This window comes from Camellia sinensis, chromosome 3, assembly GCF_055761805.1.
Source record: "Camellia sinensis isolate YWXY chromosome 3, ASM5576180v1, whole genome shotgun sequence".
NCBI lineage: Eukaryota > Viridiplantae > Streptophyta > Magnoliopsida > Ericales > Theaceae > Camellia > Camellia sinensis.
Genome location: NC_138963.1, coordinates 173387053 through 173407054, shown reverse-complemented (window position 1 = coordinate 173407054; position 20002 = coordinate 173387053). Strand labels below are relative to the sequence as shown.

At 29.7% G+C, this 20002-nt stretch overlaps 1 protein-coding gene across 2 annotated transcripts; it reads right to left on the bottom strand.

Moving 5' to 3' along the window:
• Positions 1 to 5594: 5594 nt before the first annotated feature.
• On the bottom strand, positions 5595 to 9419 carry LOC114264502 (putative choline kinase 3). 2 transcript variants are annotated; one of them, XM_028205135.2, is made up of 8 exons: positions 9204 to 9419; positions 8506 to 8876; positions 8181 to 8302; positions 7892 to 8087; positions 7262 to 7379; positions 7056 to 7103; positions 6253 to 6353; positions 5595 to 5866 (listed from the first exon to the last, which is right to left on the bottom strand). In XM_028205135.2, exons 2-8 carry the CDS (start codon positions 8842 to 8844, stop codon positions 5765 to 5767), a joined length of 1026 nt encoding a protein of 341 aa, XP_028060936.2. In that variant the 5' UTR covers positions 8845 to 8876; positions 9204 to 9419; the 3' UTR covers positions 5595 to 5764. The 2 variants fall into 2 exon arrangements, with proteins under 2 accessions (XP_028060936.2, XP_028060937.2); XM_028205136.2 differs by having other exon boundaries at positions 8506 to 8871; positions 9204 to 9354.
• Between the last annotated feature and the right edge of the window lie 10583 nt (positions 9420 to 20002).

Here is a 20002-nt window from a genome sequence, read left to right as displayed (position 1 = left end):
AACTGAACATAATTTCTGACGAAACGAAGAGATTTTTTGACGAGTCAAAGAAAAGACGATGAGGGTACTCCAAAGGTAGCAAGTGCAGCAGCAGCTCTGCCGTCTGTGATGGTGAAAGGGGGGGCGAGGACAGTAGGCTAGGCGGCTAGCATTGTACAGTTAAGCCTTAGTTGCTGGAAAAGTGAGAAACAAATAGAGGCACACCATATTTGGAAGAAAAAGAAGAAAAATGAGGAGGAGGAGGAGGAGGAGGAGGAGGAGGAGGAGAGAGAGAGAGATAGGGAGTAAAATTAGGTGAGTGTGTACTTGAATGTGATGATATTATGAATAGAAGTAAAATTAGTATTAAGTGGAGTATTCAAAGAAATCTTATTAAAATTTAGAGTTTAGGGTAGGAGTTCAAAGAAATTTGAAAGGGAGGGTTCTAAAAAATTAAGATAGGTAGTAATAGCAACACTCTTTAAAATGCTATATATTTGGATCATATTATTAGACTAAAATGTCTATTTTAACATTTTATTATCTTTTATGTTCAAACGTTGGTGGCATTCAAAACACTCATTAAGTAATATCACATATCACATTTTCTAATCACATTATTTTTATTTTTTATTTTTATCCCATATGTTATTAAAGTAATTAGGTGAATTCATTTGGTAAGAGGAATGATAATTGTATTATTTATACATGTCTTGCTATATTAAATAACCAAATTAAAAAAAATCATAGCATTCATATAAAATTCAAACATGTATAGAGAGAGAATATGAATCCTTGAAAGGCACAGTAGAATCACAGTTTGAATTTGTTATGGGCAATTATAATAATAAAAAAAGAAAAAGAAAAAAGAAGCAGATGCCCAAGTTGCAAGGCCAGCTTTGCTTCAAGCATATAATCATTGTCTCCTAGCAGTTACTACCGAATATCCTCTTTCTATCAAATGTTTGACCTCTTCCTTCACCAGTGAATCAGAAACAATCTCTCAAATTTTTGCACTCTTGATGATTTATGATCATGAACACACACACACCATTCACTTGTTTATTCATTCTTTTAGTGGTGGAAACACTACTTTTTCTTTCTTTTTTTTCTTCTTTTTCTTCTCTAGTGGCCATTGGATTTTCACAAAGTAGATCAACAACACATTTGAGTATGGCTCCCCAAAAGGAGGGTGAAGGATATGTACATATCTCTCACCCATTAAAACTATCATGATTACTGATAATAATGGTGTTTACTACATTTACACATATACTACTACTAAGCATATCACTCGTATGTACGAGATAAAATAATACATTATTTATTACGATAAGTATATTTATTTATTTATTTATTTTGTCTCTTGTAAATAAAATTTTATATATACGTTTAAAGGTTTTGTTTCAAATGTTTCTTTACTATAACTTATATACATAGATTAAAATTATTGTATTGACAATTAATAATTAAAATTATGCTTTGTTATAAAAAAATGACATAGTTCTAATATTTCACTATTTTAGAATAAAAATATATGAATTTTAAAAAAATTGTCATATTAGTTTTTGAAAGGGAAATAATTAAAGAAATTTTAAAAACTTAATGAGTAAGAAAAAATTATCATAACATGTAAAACTGTTACAATCACGGTTAAACCAATGAATTATTCAAACAAAAAATGGTTTAGCTTAATCAATTAGGTCAAAAGACCAACCAGCTTACACAAAAATTAATTAATTAAAAATTAAAAATTTTATTTTATTAAAATTTAAGCTGTCACTAAATATGGAAAGCAATCTATTAATTTAAATTTAAAATTGACACAATATAAATTAAAATTATCATAATTATCTCATAATTTATATATTAAGGAGTAGTAAGAGTGGCATTGAAATTATCAATATATCTATATATTTTACAAAACAATATTTTTAAGGAGAGATATTATGAGGGTTTTAAAATTTTACACAAAATTATTTTTAAAATCAAAATCTCTATGTAGGATTGTAAAATAAAAGTTCAATGAAAACTAGCTAATCGGGATTTTCTTTATTGTTTAAAATTAAGAAAATCAAAAAAATTAGTATGAGATATTGATCATAAGGCTTCTCACTAAAAATCTCTTTTTGCTTATATAAATGAGAGTATAAGATTCATTTTATGTATGTGAAACAATTCATTTTTTTTATTTTTTTATTTTCGATGTGGGATTGTAAAATAAAAATTAAATGGAAGTTAGTCAATGGGAATTTTCTTAATTGTTTTAAATTAGGAAAATTCAATAATTTATATAAATGGGAGCATAAGATTCACTTTATGTATGTAAAACAATTCACTTTTTTCTTCTTTTTCCAATGTGGGATTGTAAAATAAAAAATTAAATGGAAGCTAGTCAATGAGAATTTTTTTAATTGTTTAAAATTAAGAAAAATTAATAATTTTAATATGAGGGTTTGAAACTCCTAGAAATTTTCTTTCTAAAAATCCTCTTTTGCTTAATATATAGTATAGATAAGTGAAATAACTCACTTTTTCCTTCTTTTTCCAATGTGGGATTGTATAAAATAAAAGTTAACAGTTGTTTGGACATAAAGTTTATTTTGAATCAAGCAATCTCAGCTTTTTAATCTTTAATTAGGTCAATTTTTAATTTATTTTGAATCAAACGAATCTAACATATATATATTTTGATAAAACCGCTAAAATCATAGTTAAACTAGCGAATCAGTCAAACTGAAAATGGTTCATCCTATCGGTTAGGTTAAAGGGCCAATCAACTTATACAAAAATTAATTAATTAAAACTTTTAAATATTATTTTAATTTTAAAATTTAAACTGTCTTGAACTAAAACATGTACAACACTATAATATTAAATGGGAGTATAAGATTTATATAGTGAAACAACTCATTTTTTCCTCATTTTCCTGATGTGAGATTGTAAAATAAAAGTTAACAGTTGTTTGGACGGAAAATTCATTTATAATCAAGTAATCTCAGTCGTTCAATTTTTAATAAGGTTAATCTTAATTTATTTCAAATCAAACAAATCTAGGTAATATATTTTGATAAAATAGTTAAAACTGCGGTTAAACCAGTGAATTAGTCAAATCGAAAACGATTTAGCCAAATCGGCTAAGTTAAAAGACCAACTAATTTACAACAAAATTAATTAATTAAAACTTTTAAATTTTATTTTAAAATTTAAACTATCTTGAATTGAAACGCACAATATTACAATATTAAATGAGATTATAAGATTCACTTTATATAAGTAAAACAACTCACTTTTTCTTTCTTTTCTAGATGTGGGATTGTAATTATTTTAAAGTTAAATATTATAAGAATTTCAAAATCTGATACAAAATTATTTTTAAAATCAAAACTTCTATGTGAGATTGTAAAATAAAAGTTAAATGGAAACTAGTCAATGAGGATTTTCTTAATTGTTTCAAATTAAGAAAATCAAAATAAATTGGTATGAGATATTAATCATAGGGTTTCTCACTAAAAAAAATCTCATTTTGTTTATATAAATGGGAGCATAAGATTCACTTTATGTATGTGAAACAATTCACTTTTTTCTTTTTTTCCCAATGTGGGATTATAAAATAAAAGTTAAATTGAAAATAGCCAATGGAGATTTCCTTAATTGTTTAAAATTAAGAAAATTTAATAATTTATATAAATGAGAGTATAAGATACACTTTATGTAAGTGAAACAATTCAATTTTTTTTTCTTTTTTTTTCTGATATGAAATTGTAAAATAAAAGGTAAATAGAAGCTAGTCAATAAGAATTTTCTTAATTGTTTAAAATTAAGAAAATTCAATAATTTTAGAATGAGTGTTTGGACATTCTAGAAGGTTTCTCCTCAAAACTCCATTTATAAGATTTACTTTATATAAGTGAAACAATTCAAGCAATCTCAGTTAACAGTAAAATAAAAATTAACAATTGTTTGGGCGGGAAGTTTATTTTTAATCAAGCAATCGCAGTTCTTTATTTTATTTCGAATCAAACAAATCTAACCAATACATTTTGGTAAAACCGCTAAAATCACAGTTAAACCAGCAAATCATTCAAACAAAAAACAATTTAGCTTAATCAGTTAGGTCAAAAGACCAACAAGTTTACACAAAAATTAATTAATTAAAACTTTTTAACTTTATTTTATTAAAGATTCAATTGTTACTAACTATGGAAAGCAATATATTAATTTAAATTTAAAATTGACACAATATAAATTTAAAATTATAATAATGTATCCCATGATTTATAAGTTTTAAATACAAATTTAAAATTATTATAATTATCTCATAATTTTTGTATTAAGAAGCAGTAAGAGTGACGTTGGGATTATCAATATATCTATATATTTTACAAAAGAATACTTTTAAAGAGAGATATTATGAGAGTTTCAAAACCTCATACAAAGTTATTTTTAAAATCAAAACCTCTTGAGATTGTAAAATAAAAGTTAAATGGAAATTAGCCAATGAAGATTTTCTTAATTGTTTAAAATTAAAAAAATCAAAAAAATTAGTATAAGATATTGATCATAAGGTTTCTCACCAGAAATCTCCTTTTTTGTTTATATAAATGGGAGTATAAGATTCACTTTATGTAAGTGAAATAATTCACTTTTTCTTTTTTCTTTTTTCGATGTAGGATTGTAAAATAAAAGGTAAATGAAGATTAGCCAATGAGAATTTTCTTAATTGTTTGAAATTAATAAAATTCAATAATTTTAGAATGAGGGTTTGGAGCTCGTAGAATGTTTCTCTCTAAAAACCCAATTTTTCTTATATAATATATAGATAGATAGTGAAACAAATTTTACTTTTTCTTCTTTTCCAGATGTGAGATTATAAAATAAATCATAAACTAATTAAAGTTTTATTTTTACATGGTTAAATGGAGGTGAACCAATGATTTTTTTTTAATTGTTTAAAATTAATAAAATCAGTATGAGACATCGTGATTAAACCGACAAATCGGTCAAACCCAAAATGGTTCAGCCTAATCGGTTAGGTCAAATGACAAACCAACTTATACAGAAATTAATTAATTAAAACTTTTAAATATTATTTTAATTTTAAAATTCAAACCGTCTTGAATTGAAGTATACACAATACTATACTATTAAGATTCACTTTATATAAGTGAAACAACTCATTTTTTTTTTTTCGATGTGAGATTATAAAATAAAAGTTAACAATTATAAGTTTATTTCTAATCAAGCAATTTCAGTTTTTCAATCTTTAATCAGATCAATCTTTAGTTTATTTCGAATCAAACAAATCTAATCAATATATTTTGATAAAATCGCTAAAATCATGGTTAAACTAACGAATCAATCAAATCAAATATAATTTAACCTAATCGGCTAGGTCAAAATTAATTCATTAAAACTTTTAAAATTTAAACTATATTGAATTGAAACATGCACAATATTACAATGCTAAATGAGATGAGAGTATAAGATTCATTTTATATGAGTAAAACAACTCATTTTTTTCCTTGTTTTTCCGATGTGGGATTATCAAATAAAAATTAGCCAATGGAGATTTTCTTAATTGTTTAAAATTAAGAAAATCAAGAAAATTAATATGAGATATTGAACTCTCACAAGCCTCCTCATTAAAACCTCTCATTTTCCTTATATAATATATATAGATAGATTATAAAATGGAAATGACAAAAAAGCCCTTCATTTTAGCAAATTATGAGGAACCATTTTCACCAATTTTTATTCAGGGAGACTCTTCTTCTTGAGGGGGCTAGTACCTAAGACCCAAGAGTCTAGGCTTCCTCAACCAGTACTGCTCAAACCTCTGCCTTGCATACTCCATGTAATCAAACTCAATGTTGTTCACATAGGCCTACACACCACCAACAAACAAACAAGAAAAAATTTTAAAAAAATGATCAGTCAATGTTAAGTCTTTTAGCAATACTACATACCAAGAAAAAAAAATTCAGAATTTGAAATGTGTGAATTAGAATCATTGTAGTGTGACTCACACGCCACCAAATATAAATCCACACCATGCACTCTACTTTTTGGGCAATTTTTGGATTTTTATTTTTGTCTGGGTACAGACATTTTCCTAAGCGGTGGATTATAGCATAGACCAACTAAGGCTATATTTGGAGCTTGGATTTGTGGATGAAAAAAAAAGAAGGAATGGGAAAAGAAAAATGAAACAGAAGCATATAAATTCAAGATTCAAAATCCAAAAAGAAGCCTAAAAGCAGCCAAACTTACAGAGATTATTCCCCATAAACCCCAAAACAGATGGTTTGCTAATGTGTACTTCTCTGTATCATGCACAAGCTGGTCCACTTCATTCTCACTGGGTTGATTTCCTACACACAGTGATGGAGATTTTAGATAAATCAAAGTGAGAACCCACTTGAGATATTAGCATAATAATGCCATATAAATCAAATATCATCCAACTAAGAAGAAAAAGAAGAAAAATATCATCCAGTTAACAAGACACAAAATAGTTTCCTTTCTACTTTCAGGGGTTGCTTTCAATCAAAGGAATAAATTGACGCAGTGCCAACCGCTTGATTGGGATGTATCTATGACTTCATCAATTAACAAAGTTTAAAACCTTCTTGTTATTATTGTCATAGTTGTTCCAAGCAATCAAACAAGAAATTCAGGGCAGCAAAGGGTAGAAAAGCATATATACTATGAAATTTCACAGTTCCTCTTTGAATTTATGTTTTTCAATGGTCACTTGAGTAGGCTACTAATCAAGAATGATCACACTAGGTGTCCCTTATTCATACTTAACAAGAAATTTGAAATTGCATTGACAATTGATTGGCGTATAAGGGGGCGGAATGGGACTATTTTACCTGTGGTAAAACCATCCCATATTTGTTTCTTATTTTGTGATCTGGAATAACTTATCGGGACAACTTATCCTTCCAGTCTAAATAGACCAAATATGAGGTGTGTTTTATGCAGCTTCACAAAGATCAAACATAATTCTAGAAATCCACATACTTTTCTCTCCTAATTATCCAAATGAACATCTAACGAAATGGACCTACCTCCAGAACTGAGATATACTTGCACAAATCTCTGACGCTCCTCCAGACCTGTTGGTTAAGAAAAGAAAACTGATTCAAGTCCAAGTATGCAGCATAATCTATTTTTTTTTTATTATTTATTTATTTATTTTTTACTATACAAGAGGAAATGATACAAAATTAAGGCCACTGAAAATCATCAGCAAGAACAACCAACAATTTCTTACCAGGGTACACACTGTAGTTCAAAACATGAGGCGTGCTCGAATGATAATTTGCTACCATCTCACAGAAGTGATTTGCAAGGTCATAGGCTACAGGATTGTAACTTGCATACTCATAATCCTGCAAAAAGAGCAAATAAGTTCCAAGAAGTTTAATTACCAAAAAAAAAAAGTTTCAAGAAACGAACTTGATTGGGAAGAAACAATTCAATCGTCTTTCTGCAAACATGGAGAAGAATTGCAGCTAAAGGAAAGTGTTTGGTCAGATGGAAAATTCATTTTCAATTCTGTGAAATTGTTTGGATGTTTTCCCATTTCCATAATATTTCTCTACTCTTATAGCTAATGGTTTACAAAATAATTATGCTTCCTCCCTACAAAAAGTAGACATTCATTAATTTTCTCAATCTATTTTGTTTCAGAAACAACATTTTTACTTTCTATGTGAAAGGATAGATTCAGATTCCCACTCTTGCAAGCAACCCAGCTAACCCTCCTAATTAAATACCGTTACTGTCCAGGATCATAACAATGAAATCTTCCGAAAAACAATTGGGGGAATAAACTATAAAATAGAATTTTTTGTACCAACAATTATACAAAAAATTAACCATAATGGCATAGATGACTTACAATTATAGTGATTGATCTTGTTTTTTCATTGATCATTATGTTACCATATTGCAAGTCATTGTGACAAAACCCGAGATCTTGGTGCTCCCCCCACAACTCTGTTTCCAGTACACAAATCTCGTCCTCTAAAGCATCCAAGCAAAACTCTCTAGCATGTTCACGGGTACACAAACTTCTGGCCTGACTTAACCAGTTTCTGAGATTGAAAATTAGGTGTTGATTTTAAATGTGTATTTGTAGTACAAGTGAAAGTAAAAAATAAAAAATAAATGGGTAGGCAGATAAATACCTCATTCTGTCCCAGAGGACCACGGTTTTTGGACCGGGCATGTCAAGATTGTGGAAATCCTTCACCTTAGATGCTATCAGAGCAGATACAACAGGGTCACGAAGATCAACAGCCGATAGTGTCTGCAAAACAAAAAAAGGAAGGTAGTATAAACAATTAAAGAACACATAATGGGTCCTTTAAAGAACATCATTTAAAAACAGTTTTCCAAAACAGTTTTCTTAGTTTCCAAAAAATAAAAATAGAATACTGAGCAGACACAAAAATGAAATAAATTTAAATGGAAATAAGATAATATATTTTAGTGATCAGAGTTTCATCATACCCTAGCATGAATGAACTCCTCGACCCGGCCCTCTGGGAACTGGCCAAGAAGGTGAGGACCCTGGCCGTGCCTCGACAAACACTCAAACGTCCGGATTTCATCATTCCTGTTGAAGAATCGGTCAGCTCCTTCACCATAAATTCGAACCAAAACTGTTCTGGAATCATTTGCCATCTTTGTAGGCCAGCTTATCCTGTAAACTTCATTAGTCATAGCACCACTTAGGTGAACCACTTTCAAGGTGTTTGAATCAATCATGTCCCCCCAATTTGAGGCCAGTGATAATAGTAGCTTTATCAATTCTTCTGGTATAGTGAACCCATTTGTCTTAACCGCCATTAGATAAGCTATGCAAAGGCGTTTAACCTGACCTGAGGACAGAAAATGATGTTTGGTTTCACTTTTTTAGCAAATTATTTCCAAAATTTAAACTTAGCAACCATTATAGAGTTGTTTTCGAATTTTTAAAAATAGAATGATATGAAAATAATGGATTTTTTAAGACTTTACATTATTTTGTTTATGAAAAGATGAAAAATGAAAATTAAAAAGTGAAAGCGAAGAAAATAAAAGCACAACCAATTCTAACACTAACCATATTAAAAAATTGACTAGATTGGACCAAACATTGTTTCTCTACATACATATTTACAGTTACAGACAAGCACATGTATTAACAGAGAAATCAAAGAGCTTACCAAGAAACTAGGATTAGGTAAGAAAGTTGTAGAGCTTTATAACAATCCAAAAGCCTTGGCGTTTTTGGCTAACAAAGTCAGAAATTAAATCAACTGGGCTTTGGAAGTTTAAATTTAGAGGAGAGGTATGTATTGGTATATATAGATGATTGTGTGTATCAAATAATGTAACTTTATCACTATATGGACCAAGAATCTGCTTTCTCTCGCTTTCTCAATAAAGTATCCAAGCTTTTGTTTTTGTTTTTGTTTTTTTTTTTCTTTTCAAATTCATGATCTAAATACAGACTTAAAAAGTGTTATACAAACTTACTGTGATGTCCCGGGTCCTAGACTTGACTGGTATTGCGTAGTCAGGTGGTTTGTTTTGCTTTCGGCATTTTGATTTTTGTATTGGGTCGTTGAGGTTTCATTTCCGCTCTTACTTAACCTCTCTTAATGCTTCTGGGTTGAAATTTTGAGTTTTGGGTGTTGGAACTTGTAGCGGGGTGTGGAATCAAAATTTTTGGCTTTGGCTGGCAAAACTACTAGTGCAGATTTAGTAACCGCTCGAGCGGAATCACTCAAGGATTTTGGGAAATTCTGGACAGAAAACTGCTTATGCTGATCTGTAAACTGCTAACAAAATCTAGGTTTTTCTCTGGCTCAAACCGCTCGTGAGAGGCATCAGAATCCGCTTGTGCGGATTTGGAATTTCGCTCGTGTGGTTTTTGATGCGTCTGTCTCAAATTTTGAGCTCTTTTCCTCAAATCTGATGCCAAAACGCATTTTACACACTTTTTCATAACTCTCTCTCTCTCTCTCTCTCTCTCTCTCTCTCTTTATATATATATATATATATATATATTCATATTTTCTCCTCCATCTCTCTACAAACCCACCCAAACCCAAACTTCTCTCTAAGATTTAGCAAAAACTATCAAGATTATGATAGGGCTTTTTACACCAAATCGAAGAGGGCGACGAGAGTTACGTTTTCACCGATCGAATCAAGTTTTCGTCAACGTTGGATTTTAGGGTTCTTCTCTCTTTCCTGTTCCAAGCTTGAGGTAGGAATATTCTTAGAGTTATATATATATATATATATATATTTGCAAGTCTATGCTTGTTTGGAACCTTCTCCTATATTTGAACTATGATTTTTGGGTTCTTGAACTCTAAATGATATTAAAAGAGGTTTGTCTCTATATTTTCCCCCAAACTTTGAGGGTATGAGCTATGTTGTTAAGTATGAGTGTTGTCTTGGAAAAATCTTTTCAAAAATCAAAAAAAATCTAGTTTTGGTGGAAACCCTAGAAAATTTGGAGATTTTGGGAAAAGTGTGAGTTATTATGAAATTCATACTTGATTAATTATTATGGTGAATAATTGATGGATGGATTTCTATAATTGTATCAAATGAGGGATTCCAAGAGAAGGGTGGGGGGGGGAAAGAGAAATGTTTGATTTTGAAGCTTGATGAATAGCTTATTGTTGGTTTGTCTTGAAAAGACCAAGTTTGAAAATGATGACTAATACATGGAGAATGCATGTATGATGATATTGTTATTTATCTCTCGAAATATATATTATGATGTTACATTGAGAAGAGATGTGAGAATTTGATCACAATGGAAGATTGTATGGTGGAATTGAAAATGGAACTATTATAATGTATTATTACATGTTGCATTGCCATTCCATTTCATCTTCGTTATCATTGATTTCGAATTTTGCATTTAAAAATTATTGTTTTGAGAAAGAAATTGTTTTGTAAAACAAGATCATTTTGAATTGTTTTGGGATAAATACGTTGATAAGTTTGGATAGAGGGTGTAGGTATTGGTTAAGTTGGCCTGAGTGGTGAATGGTAGTGCTTGATATGCTTATTTGCAGACACCAACCTAGGGATTACCTGAGCTGTGTTTATCATCCTTTGAACTATATTGAAGTTGTTGAATTTTTGAGTTTTCAAATTTGCATTGAGCACAAGATTTTCAAAAGATAGAGAAATATATTTTGAGCATGACATGACATATGCATTTATCTTAGCAGACTGTATAAAATGTATATACTTTGTTAAGATCTTTCTACTGGGCTTTGTGCTTACCCTAGTGGATTTGTGCAGGAAAAGATATGGTGATCCCGCCGAGTTCAAGGTGTGGAGTGTATTTTGAGAGCACAAGGCTTTTTTGTTTTTTTTTGTTTTTTGACAAGCCAAGAGCTTTACATATATGGATTTTGATAACCATTTTGTGTAACCGGGCATAAGCCTTGGAACTTGTAGCCCTTGAGGGCATTAAATTGTATTCGTCTTGATGTGCCACATGCTATAGATTCATATTCTAGGAAATGTTGAGTGTATAATTGTATGTCGAATACTTTTGTTAATCTCAAGAGTATAATGAATACAAATGTTAGAGTTTTTATGATGATGTTAATGATGAGGCATTATATCTCATATACATTTATGCAATCGAAGTGATTAAGTTGGAAACAAGATCATGTTGTTGGAATATGTTGAGTTTTCTTATGTTAATTATTTTGGGGCGTTGCAAATTGGTATTAGAACTACCGAGTTTGCATATTTAGGGTTCACGGGAAGTGGTTGTTTTTCCATGATAGGTTCATTTTGCTAAACCCGGAGATGTTCCATGTTTTAGGTGTTATGTGATAACATGCTTATATGACTAGATGAGTATGTGATTGAACTTTTAGGATGTTATTTGTGCCTATTAAATTCCTTGAAGCCTTATTAGAAGGGCACTTGATCAATGCCCATTCTAATAAGAATTCTCAGTATTTCCTGGGACAAATTTCATCGTAAAAGAGTAATCTGTATGTGTTTAAGTGATTAAGTGCTTATGTGGAGTGAAACTAAACATTTACATGAAATGAAAACTTATAAAATTATTGTGATGGGACGTATGAGATAAGTTTAGTTGGGGTAGTAGATTCCTTTCATAATCTTTGCGAATAGAGAGTTCAAAAATTTTATTAATCTCCACCCTTGGCGAGCAAGGAGTGCTTTATTGAAAGCCCGAAAATCCCAAAAGCCTAGTTCACCACTCCTCTTCGTCAAGCATAGTCTACTTTAACAGGCCTAGTGGATGCCTCTTCCCTTCGGATCACCTTTCTACTAAAAATTCCTAATGTAGGAACTCAATTTATCACATAGCTTATTGGGGAACAAAAAACATGCCATTGCATAAGCTGGCATTGCCTGGGCAACTGATTTAATTAGGACCTCCCGATTGGATTGAGAAAGTAATTTCGCCTTCCATCCTTGCAATTTAGATAGGACTTTTTCACACAAAAAGTTATAAGTTTTAGCCTTTGAACGACCCCAACACGAAGGCAAGCCCAAATAATCAATGGGATTCCAAGTAGTCCACACATCTCAAGTTGCCGAGACCGAGATACATTGCTTGAAAATTGCACTCCCGACTTGTCAAAATTAACCAACTAGCCCGAAGCTTCACTATATACATTTAGCAATCTACGAACCTCAAGACATTCACCTGCCTCAGCCCTAAAAAACAACACCGTGTCATCCTCAAAAAATAAATGTGACAAGGTAGGACAACCCCTTCGAATTGGCAATCTCGAATTTTTTCCATTTTGTACACTATGAGTAATTAATTTTGAGAAAACAGCCATGACAAGAATAAACAAGTATGGGGATAAAGGGTCCCCCTTGTTGTAGTTCCCTCAACGGCTTGAAACTCGTCCTCTTTGCCCCATTTACGATAACCCAAAAAGTCACCATGGTAACACATTCCGTTACCCATTGGATCCAACGAGAGTGAAATCAACAAAGCTTTCAAAAAACCCCAATGAACACGATGATAGGCTTTATTGAAGTCCACTTTATGTGCTAAATCCTCCCTCTTGCATTTCTGTATCTTTATCGCATGAAACGCCCAATGAGCCACTATAATGTCATCTTGGATAAGAACGTCATATGTCCTTTAGTTACAACTTTTGTGATTTTTAGGTATGACTTGTTGAGATATTAGTTATGACTTGGTTATAACTTAATTACACACATTATGATATTAATTATGACAGTATTTTAATTATATCTTACATGATATTTGGTTATAACTCATTTCTTTTTTCATTTTATTTATGATTTTCATAAGATTGAGTTATGACATTTGTTATAATCAACTCTGCAAATGCCATAGTTAAAATTATCATTATTATAAAATAAAAAAAAAGTAATATAATTTTGTTTAAATTATGAAATTAATTATAATTTTTTAAGGTTAAATACAAAAACTCCTTTAATTATTAGTGACTTTGCTCTCCTCATTTATGAATCTATAAAAATTGACTCATTCCACTATAAAAATCGTATGAATACTATCTTTTTTGAATATAGTTTGAAAGGAATGAAAGTAATACATTTTTATAATTAAAGAGTTCAAAATATATAAATTCATAGATGAAAAGTAAGTTAATATTCGTCAATAGTTTCTGTGAGTGTCGAGATTAGTTGAGATGCACAAAAACTAATTTGGACACCTGTCATAAAAAAAATTAATTAATAATTAAAGAGGAAATATCATTTTGCTCCCAAATTTTCATGCTTTTTTTAATTTGACCCACAAACTTCAATTAATATCAAATTTACACCCAAACTTTCGAAATTTTGATCAATTTGGCTCCTGCCGTCGCTTTTCGTCTACAATTAGATGGAATGTGCTGACGTGACACCAAAGTTCATTTGAAATTTCATTTTATCCCCCAAACTATACATTAAAAATCAAATTTTCCCCTAATATAAAAAAAAATTAAATTTAAATATTTAATAAATAATTTTTTTTTATCTCAATGATGAAAAAATTAAATTTTAAATAATATGTACTTTGCAAAATAATAATAAAAAAAATAAAAAAAATCTTCATTTAGAATTATCTCGAGACTATGAAGCATGGGTACTTCGAAAGATATGTCATACCTATACCGGATACTTACCGAATTTTAAAAATACTTTCCCACTCAATTTTGAAATTACTATTAGTCAATCAATTCTATTAAAATTAATTTAGCTAATAAACTAGTTACAATTGCGAGTGAACACGCACACATAGAGTACCCAAGAAATTTTGGCTCAATAAGTTTTTCCATGATGGGTTTGAGGTAATTTGAGACCTATGAAATACATGTACTGATATGAGTCCTGGTATTGGTACGATACGGGTACGTCAATACGGTAAAATCTTTAAAAAAAGTAGGGTATAAGTACGACTTAATATGTTTGTAAAAAAATATTTGTTTTTAATTTAGAATAATACAAAAAATTGATTAATTGGTGTAATTTGTTAAATCCAACATACAATTGACATTTAATGCCAAAAGTACATGAGTAAGATAAATCAAAATTAAATAAACTAAAAATGAAAAAGAAATCTAGTAAAAAGAATTTTTTATCTTTGTAGCAAAAGAAAATATTTTTCAATTGAGGTACGACACGGCTTGGATATATACTAAATATGTTTGGATAAGCAAAAAATTAAAAAGGAAAAATTTGAGTACATGTGTAACCGATACGGATACGATATATTTGTCGAATTATTCATACTTCATAGTCTCAAGATAATTCTAAATGAGAAATTTTATATTTTTTATTATTTTTTTTCAAAGTATATATTGATTTTTAAGATATATTTTGGGAGGTAAAATGAAATTCCAAATGAATTTTGGTGCTATGCCAATACATTATGTTCAATTATAAACGAAATATGACAACATATACCAAATTGATCAAAATTTAGAAAATTTAAATATAAAATTAATGTTAATTAAAATTTAAAAGTCAAATTAAAAAAGGCGTAAAAATTTAGGCATAGTTTGGAAAGACTAAATAAGTGCACTTTTTGACTTTTTTTGTATTATGTGTAGAAAAAGTAGAGAGAAGATGTTGATTGATATGATCAAAAAAAGATAAAAAGATGAAATAAGTGCACTTTTTTCTTTGTAGCCAGGCCTTAGTGCAAAATGACATTCCCTCGTAATTAAAAGGGTGGCGTGTGCGCGACGCAACCATTTGTGGATAACTGAAAACCAATTCCACACAACACAAAACTCGTTAACAACAAAAGTCTTTTTCAGAAGCATTTGCAAGCAACGCACTGTTTAGGAAAGCATCTTGACTTTCGTGGCAAAATATCACAAGAATTTCGATAGAGGGCTCCAGTAAAATCAGCTTTACTGAGCTGGCACATTAAAAAAAAAAAAAACAAAAAAAAAAAAAAACAAAACAAAAGAAGAAAAATAATAAATTAATATTGTTTTAGAGTTTTTTTTTAGAATTTTAAAACATTTTTATATCCACAAAATGGGGACTGACTACTGACTGCATATGATATATTCATCCTGCAAAAATGCTTTAGAGCTCTAATATAAGAGCTCTAATAGCTCTAATGGGAAGGTGAGACCCATCCTGATGTGATGTTTGTGCCTTGTCTTGTTTTGTTTTGTTTTGTTTTGTTTTTTTTTTTTTTGTTTTGACACATCACTAGAGCTCAAATTAGAGCTCTAGATTTAGAACTCTCTAGCATTTCCCATTCATCCTGAATGTCATGCAAATTCAAATATTTGGAAAGTTTCTTTGTGCTTTCTTGAAAATTGAGATTAGATTAGATAGACAAAATTTCACAAATTTAGTTGTGTGCTTTATAAATGAATTAGTGGTTATGCTATGAAACAATTTTGTATGATACAAAAAATTGAGAAAGCTACAAAAAAATTTAGTTATAAATTTTATATAATAACATACATATAGGTATAGAGACACAATACGATGGCACCAAACATCTACCGATGGTCATTTTAATTAGGGATGAGTAGGTGAATTGAAAAATTTGTAATCTAAATCGGTCTAGTTTAATTCGATAGGTTTGATTTGGTTTTTCTGATCCGTGGTTTTAGATTGATTTGAAAAATTAGCAATTCGTTGTTTACAGATCGGTTCTGGATTATGATGTACGGTTTCATATTGGATCTGATATGGACTGTTTACTATCCCATCCTACCATTATACCATACACCATATTGTATACAATCCGAATCTTTTGTAGATCTCTCATCATATATATATATATATAGATTATAAGGATTTACTTTTTTTTATTTATTTTAAAAACGTCAGCATTCTTTTTTCATTTATATACAGAATTCTATACAAACTCGATTTCAATTATGTGGCGAGTTTTTTATTTTTATTTTTATTATTATTATTTATAAAAAAAAGTCATATAATGTTTTTTCTATTTATATATAAAATTCTATACAAATTCGATTTCAATTGTACTAACCAATTATATATATATATATATAATTTAATTATCATGATATTTGAAAAATACATATATATTTTTTATCTCAATATGCAAATAAATAAATAAATATGACAAAATGTGCTTAATTATGTGCATCAAACGAATCGATTTTTTTATATTTTTATATTTTTTTATCTATCTTATTGATGTTTTAATATTAATTTATATTTAACATGACATTATTTATTACAAAATATTTATATATAATTTAAAGAAAATATTACCTATATACAATATTAATTTATAGAATCGATTTTTTTACAAAATATTACAAAATAATTTATATACCTATATACAATATGTATGAATAATTCAAAAAGAATATTAAAGAAAAAAAAATCAATACTCTGCATAATTAATCTATGTATTTTTTTCTTAATCTAATCACAACATATATATATTTAATCTTTTAAATAAATTTTGTGTAGTTTTATTTTTACATATTTTTTATTTTCCAAATAAATATAAAAATAAAATTAAATAATTAGAATCACTTTTAATTTTACATTACTAACTCTCTTTATAATTTAACTATTATTTTTAATATCAAAATGAGTGTTTATTTCACTATCTTATAATTTAATATATATCATACAAAATTATTATATGATAATTCAACTACATCTTTATATTTAATTTTTTAAATAAATTTTATATGGTTTCTATTTCTACATATTCTTATTTTCCAAATTATTATAAAAGAAAATTAAATAATTAGAATCACTTTTAATTTTGTATTACTAATTCTCCTTCCAATTTAACTATTATTTTTAATATTAAAATGAATGTTTATTTATCTATCTTATTGTGATGCCCTGGGTTTTGGGCTTGAATAGTATTGTCTAGTGGAGTGGTATGTACTTCTTTCGGTGTTTGTTTCATCGCTTTGAGTCATGGAAAAATTGTTTTACTCTTACTTAATCCCTCGTAACTCTTTCGGGTTGTAAACTTTGAGTTTTATTAGGCTTTGGAACTTGCCTTGATTTGAAAAATCACCTTCTAAATTTCTAGGCAAAAACTGCTCTTGCAGCATTGAAAACCACCCGAGCGGATCCTCATAGGGATTTTCAACATTTTAAGGTATTTTTGAGCAGAAAACTGCTCGAGCGGATTTCAGGTCCCGCTCGAATGGATTTTGGGTGAATTTCTGGGCAGCTCTCTGGAGCAATCTGCCCAGGCAGGGAAAAATTACAGCTTGTGCGGATTGGAAATTTCACTCGTGCAGAATTTAAACCGCTAGGGCAGATATCGACACGTCTGTCTCGATTTTTGTGTTATTTTCCTTAAAATTGACGCCCAAAGGATATTTTGACCACTTTTTCATCTCTCTCTCTCTCTCTCTATATATATATATATTCATATTTGCTCTTGTTTCTCTCTACAAAAGATTTAACCAGATTTACCAAGAATTTGAGAGGGCTTTTTACACCAAATCGGAGAGGGCGACGAGGGCTACGTTTATAACCGATTGGATCGCGCTTTTGATGACTTTGATTTCTAGGGTTTCTTCCTCTCCATCCCCAAAGCTTGATGAGGTAGGGATAATATTTGAGTTATATATATATATATATATATTTGCAAGTTTATACATGTTTTGAGTATTTTATCTTGTTTTGAGTGATCAATTTGGGTTGTGGAACCCTAGATGATGAATGAAGTTGATTTCATTTATTTCCCCCCAAAACTCTTGAAAATATGAGTATGTTATAAGGTGTGGGTGTTGTTTTTGGAAAAATCTTTTCGAAAATGAAACAATTTTGATGAAAATCCTAGAATTTGGAATTTTGAGAAAAAGTTGTGAGATTGGCAAATTGATGCTTGATAATTTACCATGTGTAAATGATGAAGGAAATTTTATAATTATATCAAATGGAGAGATTTGATGAGAAATTGTGGAAATTGGAAAAGCTTGAGCTTGTTGTTGTTATTATGGAAGAATAAATGCTACAAATGATGTTTAACATGAGGAGTCTTTATGAATGATGTTATTGTTATATTATCTCTTGGAAAAATATACTAGGATGTTATATATTGATGAGAGATATGGAACTTGATTACAATGGAGGATTGTGTGGATAATTTGAGAAATTTCAAGCCATTGATATAGAATTGTATAGCATTGTCACGTGATTTAATTATTATCATCCTTTCGAAATGGCATTGTTGAGATGTCTAAATTGATCTTATTATTGTATTGGGCATTTGCATAGCCATTCCATTTTGTCATGGATACTGTTGATTTTAAACATTGCATTGGAAAAAGGTATTGTTTTGAGATAGGAAATTGTTTGTGAAACAAGATCATGTTGATTTATTTTTGGGGTAAATACGTTGGTAAGTCCGAATAGGGGATGCAGTTGGTATTGGTTAAGTTGGCCTAAGTGTCCATGGTGAAAGACCGAAAATACACGCAGAGGAGTTACTATGTGCATTCCGGCTAGAAACCGCTAAAGTGGGGTTTGGTAGTGCTTATTATGCCTATTTGTAGATACCAACCTAGGGATTACCTCTAACATAATTTAGGTACATCAACCAACATTCATTAAAAGGATAATAACAATTCTCTAACCTTTACATCATTGATCCTTAAGGTTTGTACAAAATAGTCCCACATGCGAATTATACATTCAATGATATTAAATACATGAATCTATAGCATGTAGAACATCAAATCTAAAAATAAATAAAATGCCCTCAAGGGCTTACATATTCTAAGGCTTAAGCCTGGTTTCACAAAAGATGGTCTCTCGAACCCATACATGAATAGCCCTTGGCTTACAAAAAATACAACCACAACAAAATTGAGCCTTGTGCTCTTGATACATACATCCACGACCTAGTTTGGCGGGATTACCACATCTTTCCTGCACCAAAATCTCATAGGGTGAGCAGAAAGCCCAGTAGAAAATTCTTAACAAAGTATATACATTTTATACAAGTCTCAAGGAATGAAATGCATATGCCATGTTATGCTCTTTTGAAAGAAAATCATATTTCTTCATCTTTTGAAAAACCATGCTCAATGATATCATGATATCTTCAACAAATTCAAAATTTATCAATTTAAATTTCTAGGTTGGTGTCTGCAAGTAGGCATAACTAACACTACCAAATTCCCACTTCACCGGTAGCTAACTGGAAGGCACATGGTACCTACACTGTGCGTGTTTTCAGTTTTTCACTCCGGACACTCAGGCCAACTTAATCAATTTCATTTACACCTCATATCCGAACTTACCAACGTATTTACCCCAAGACATTTCAATAAACCTCATTTCGTAGTATTACTTTCACAATGAATAAAATTTCAAAATCTCAATTCAAAATATGTAATAACCAATTGAATGGATATGCCATGCAACAATTATCAATGTCACATAATACTTCTCCACCTTCCAATATCTCTGACAAATATTCCAAAAAAAGATCAAAATTTCCATTTTTCCTTTCAATGCTATTTCACAAAATAGC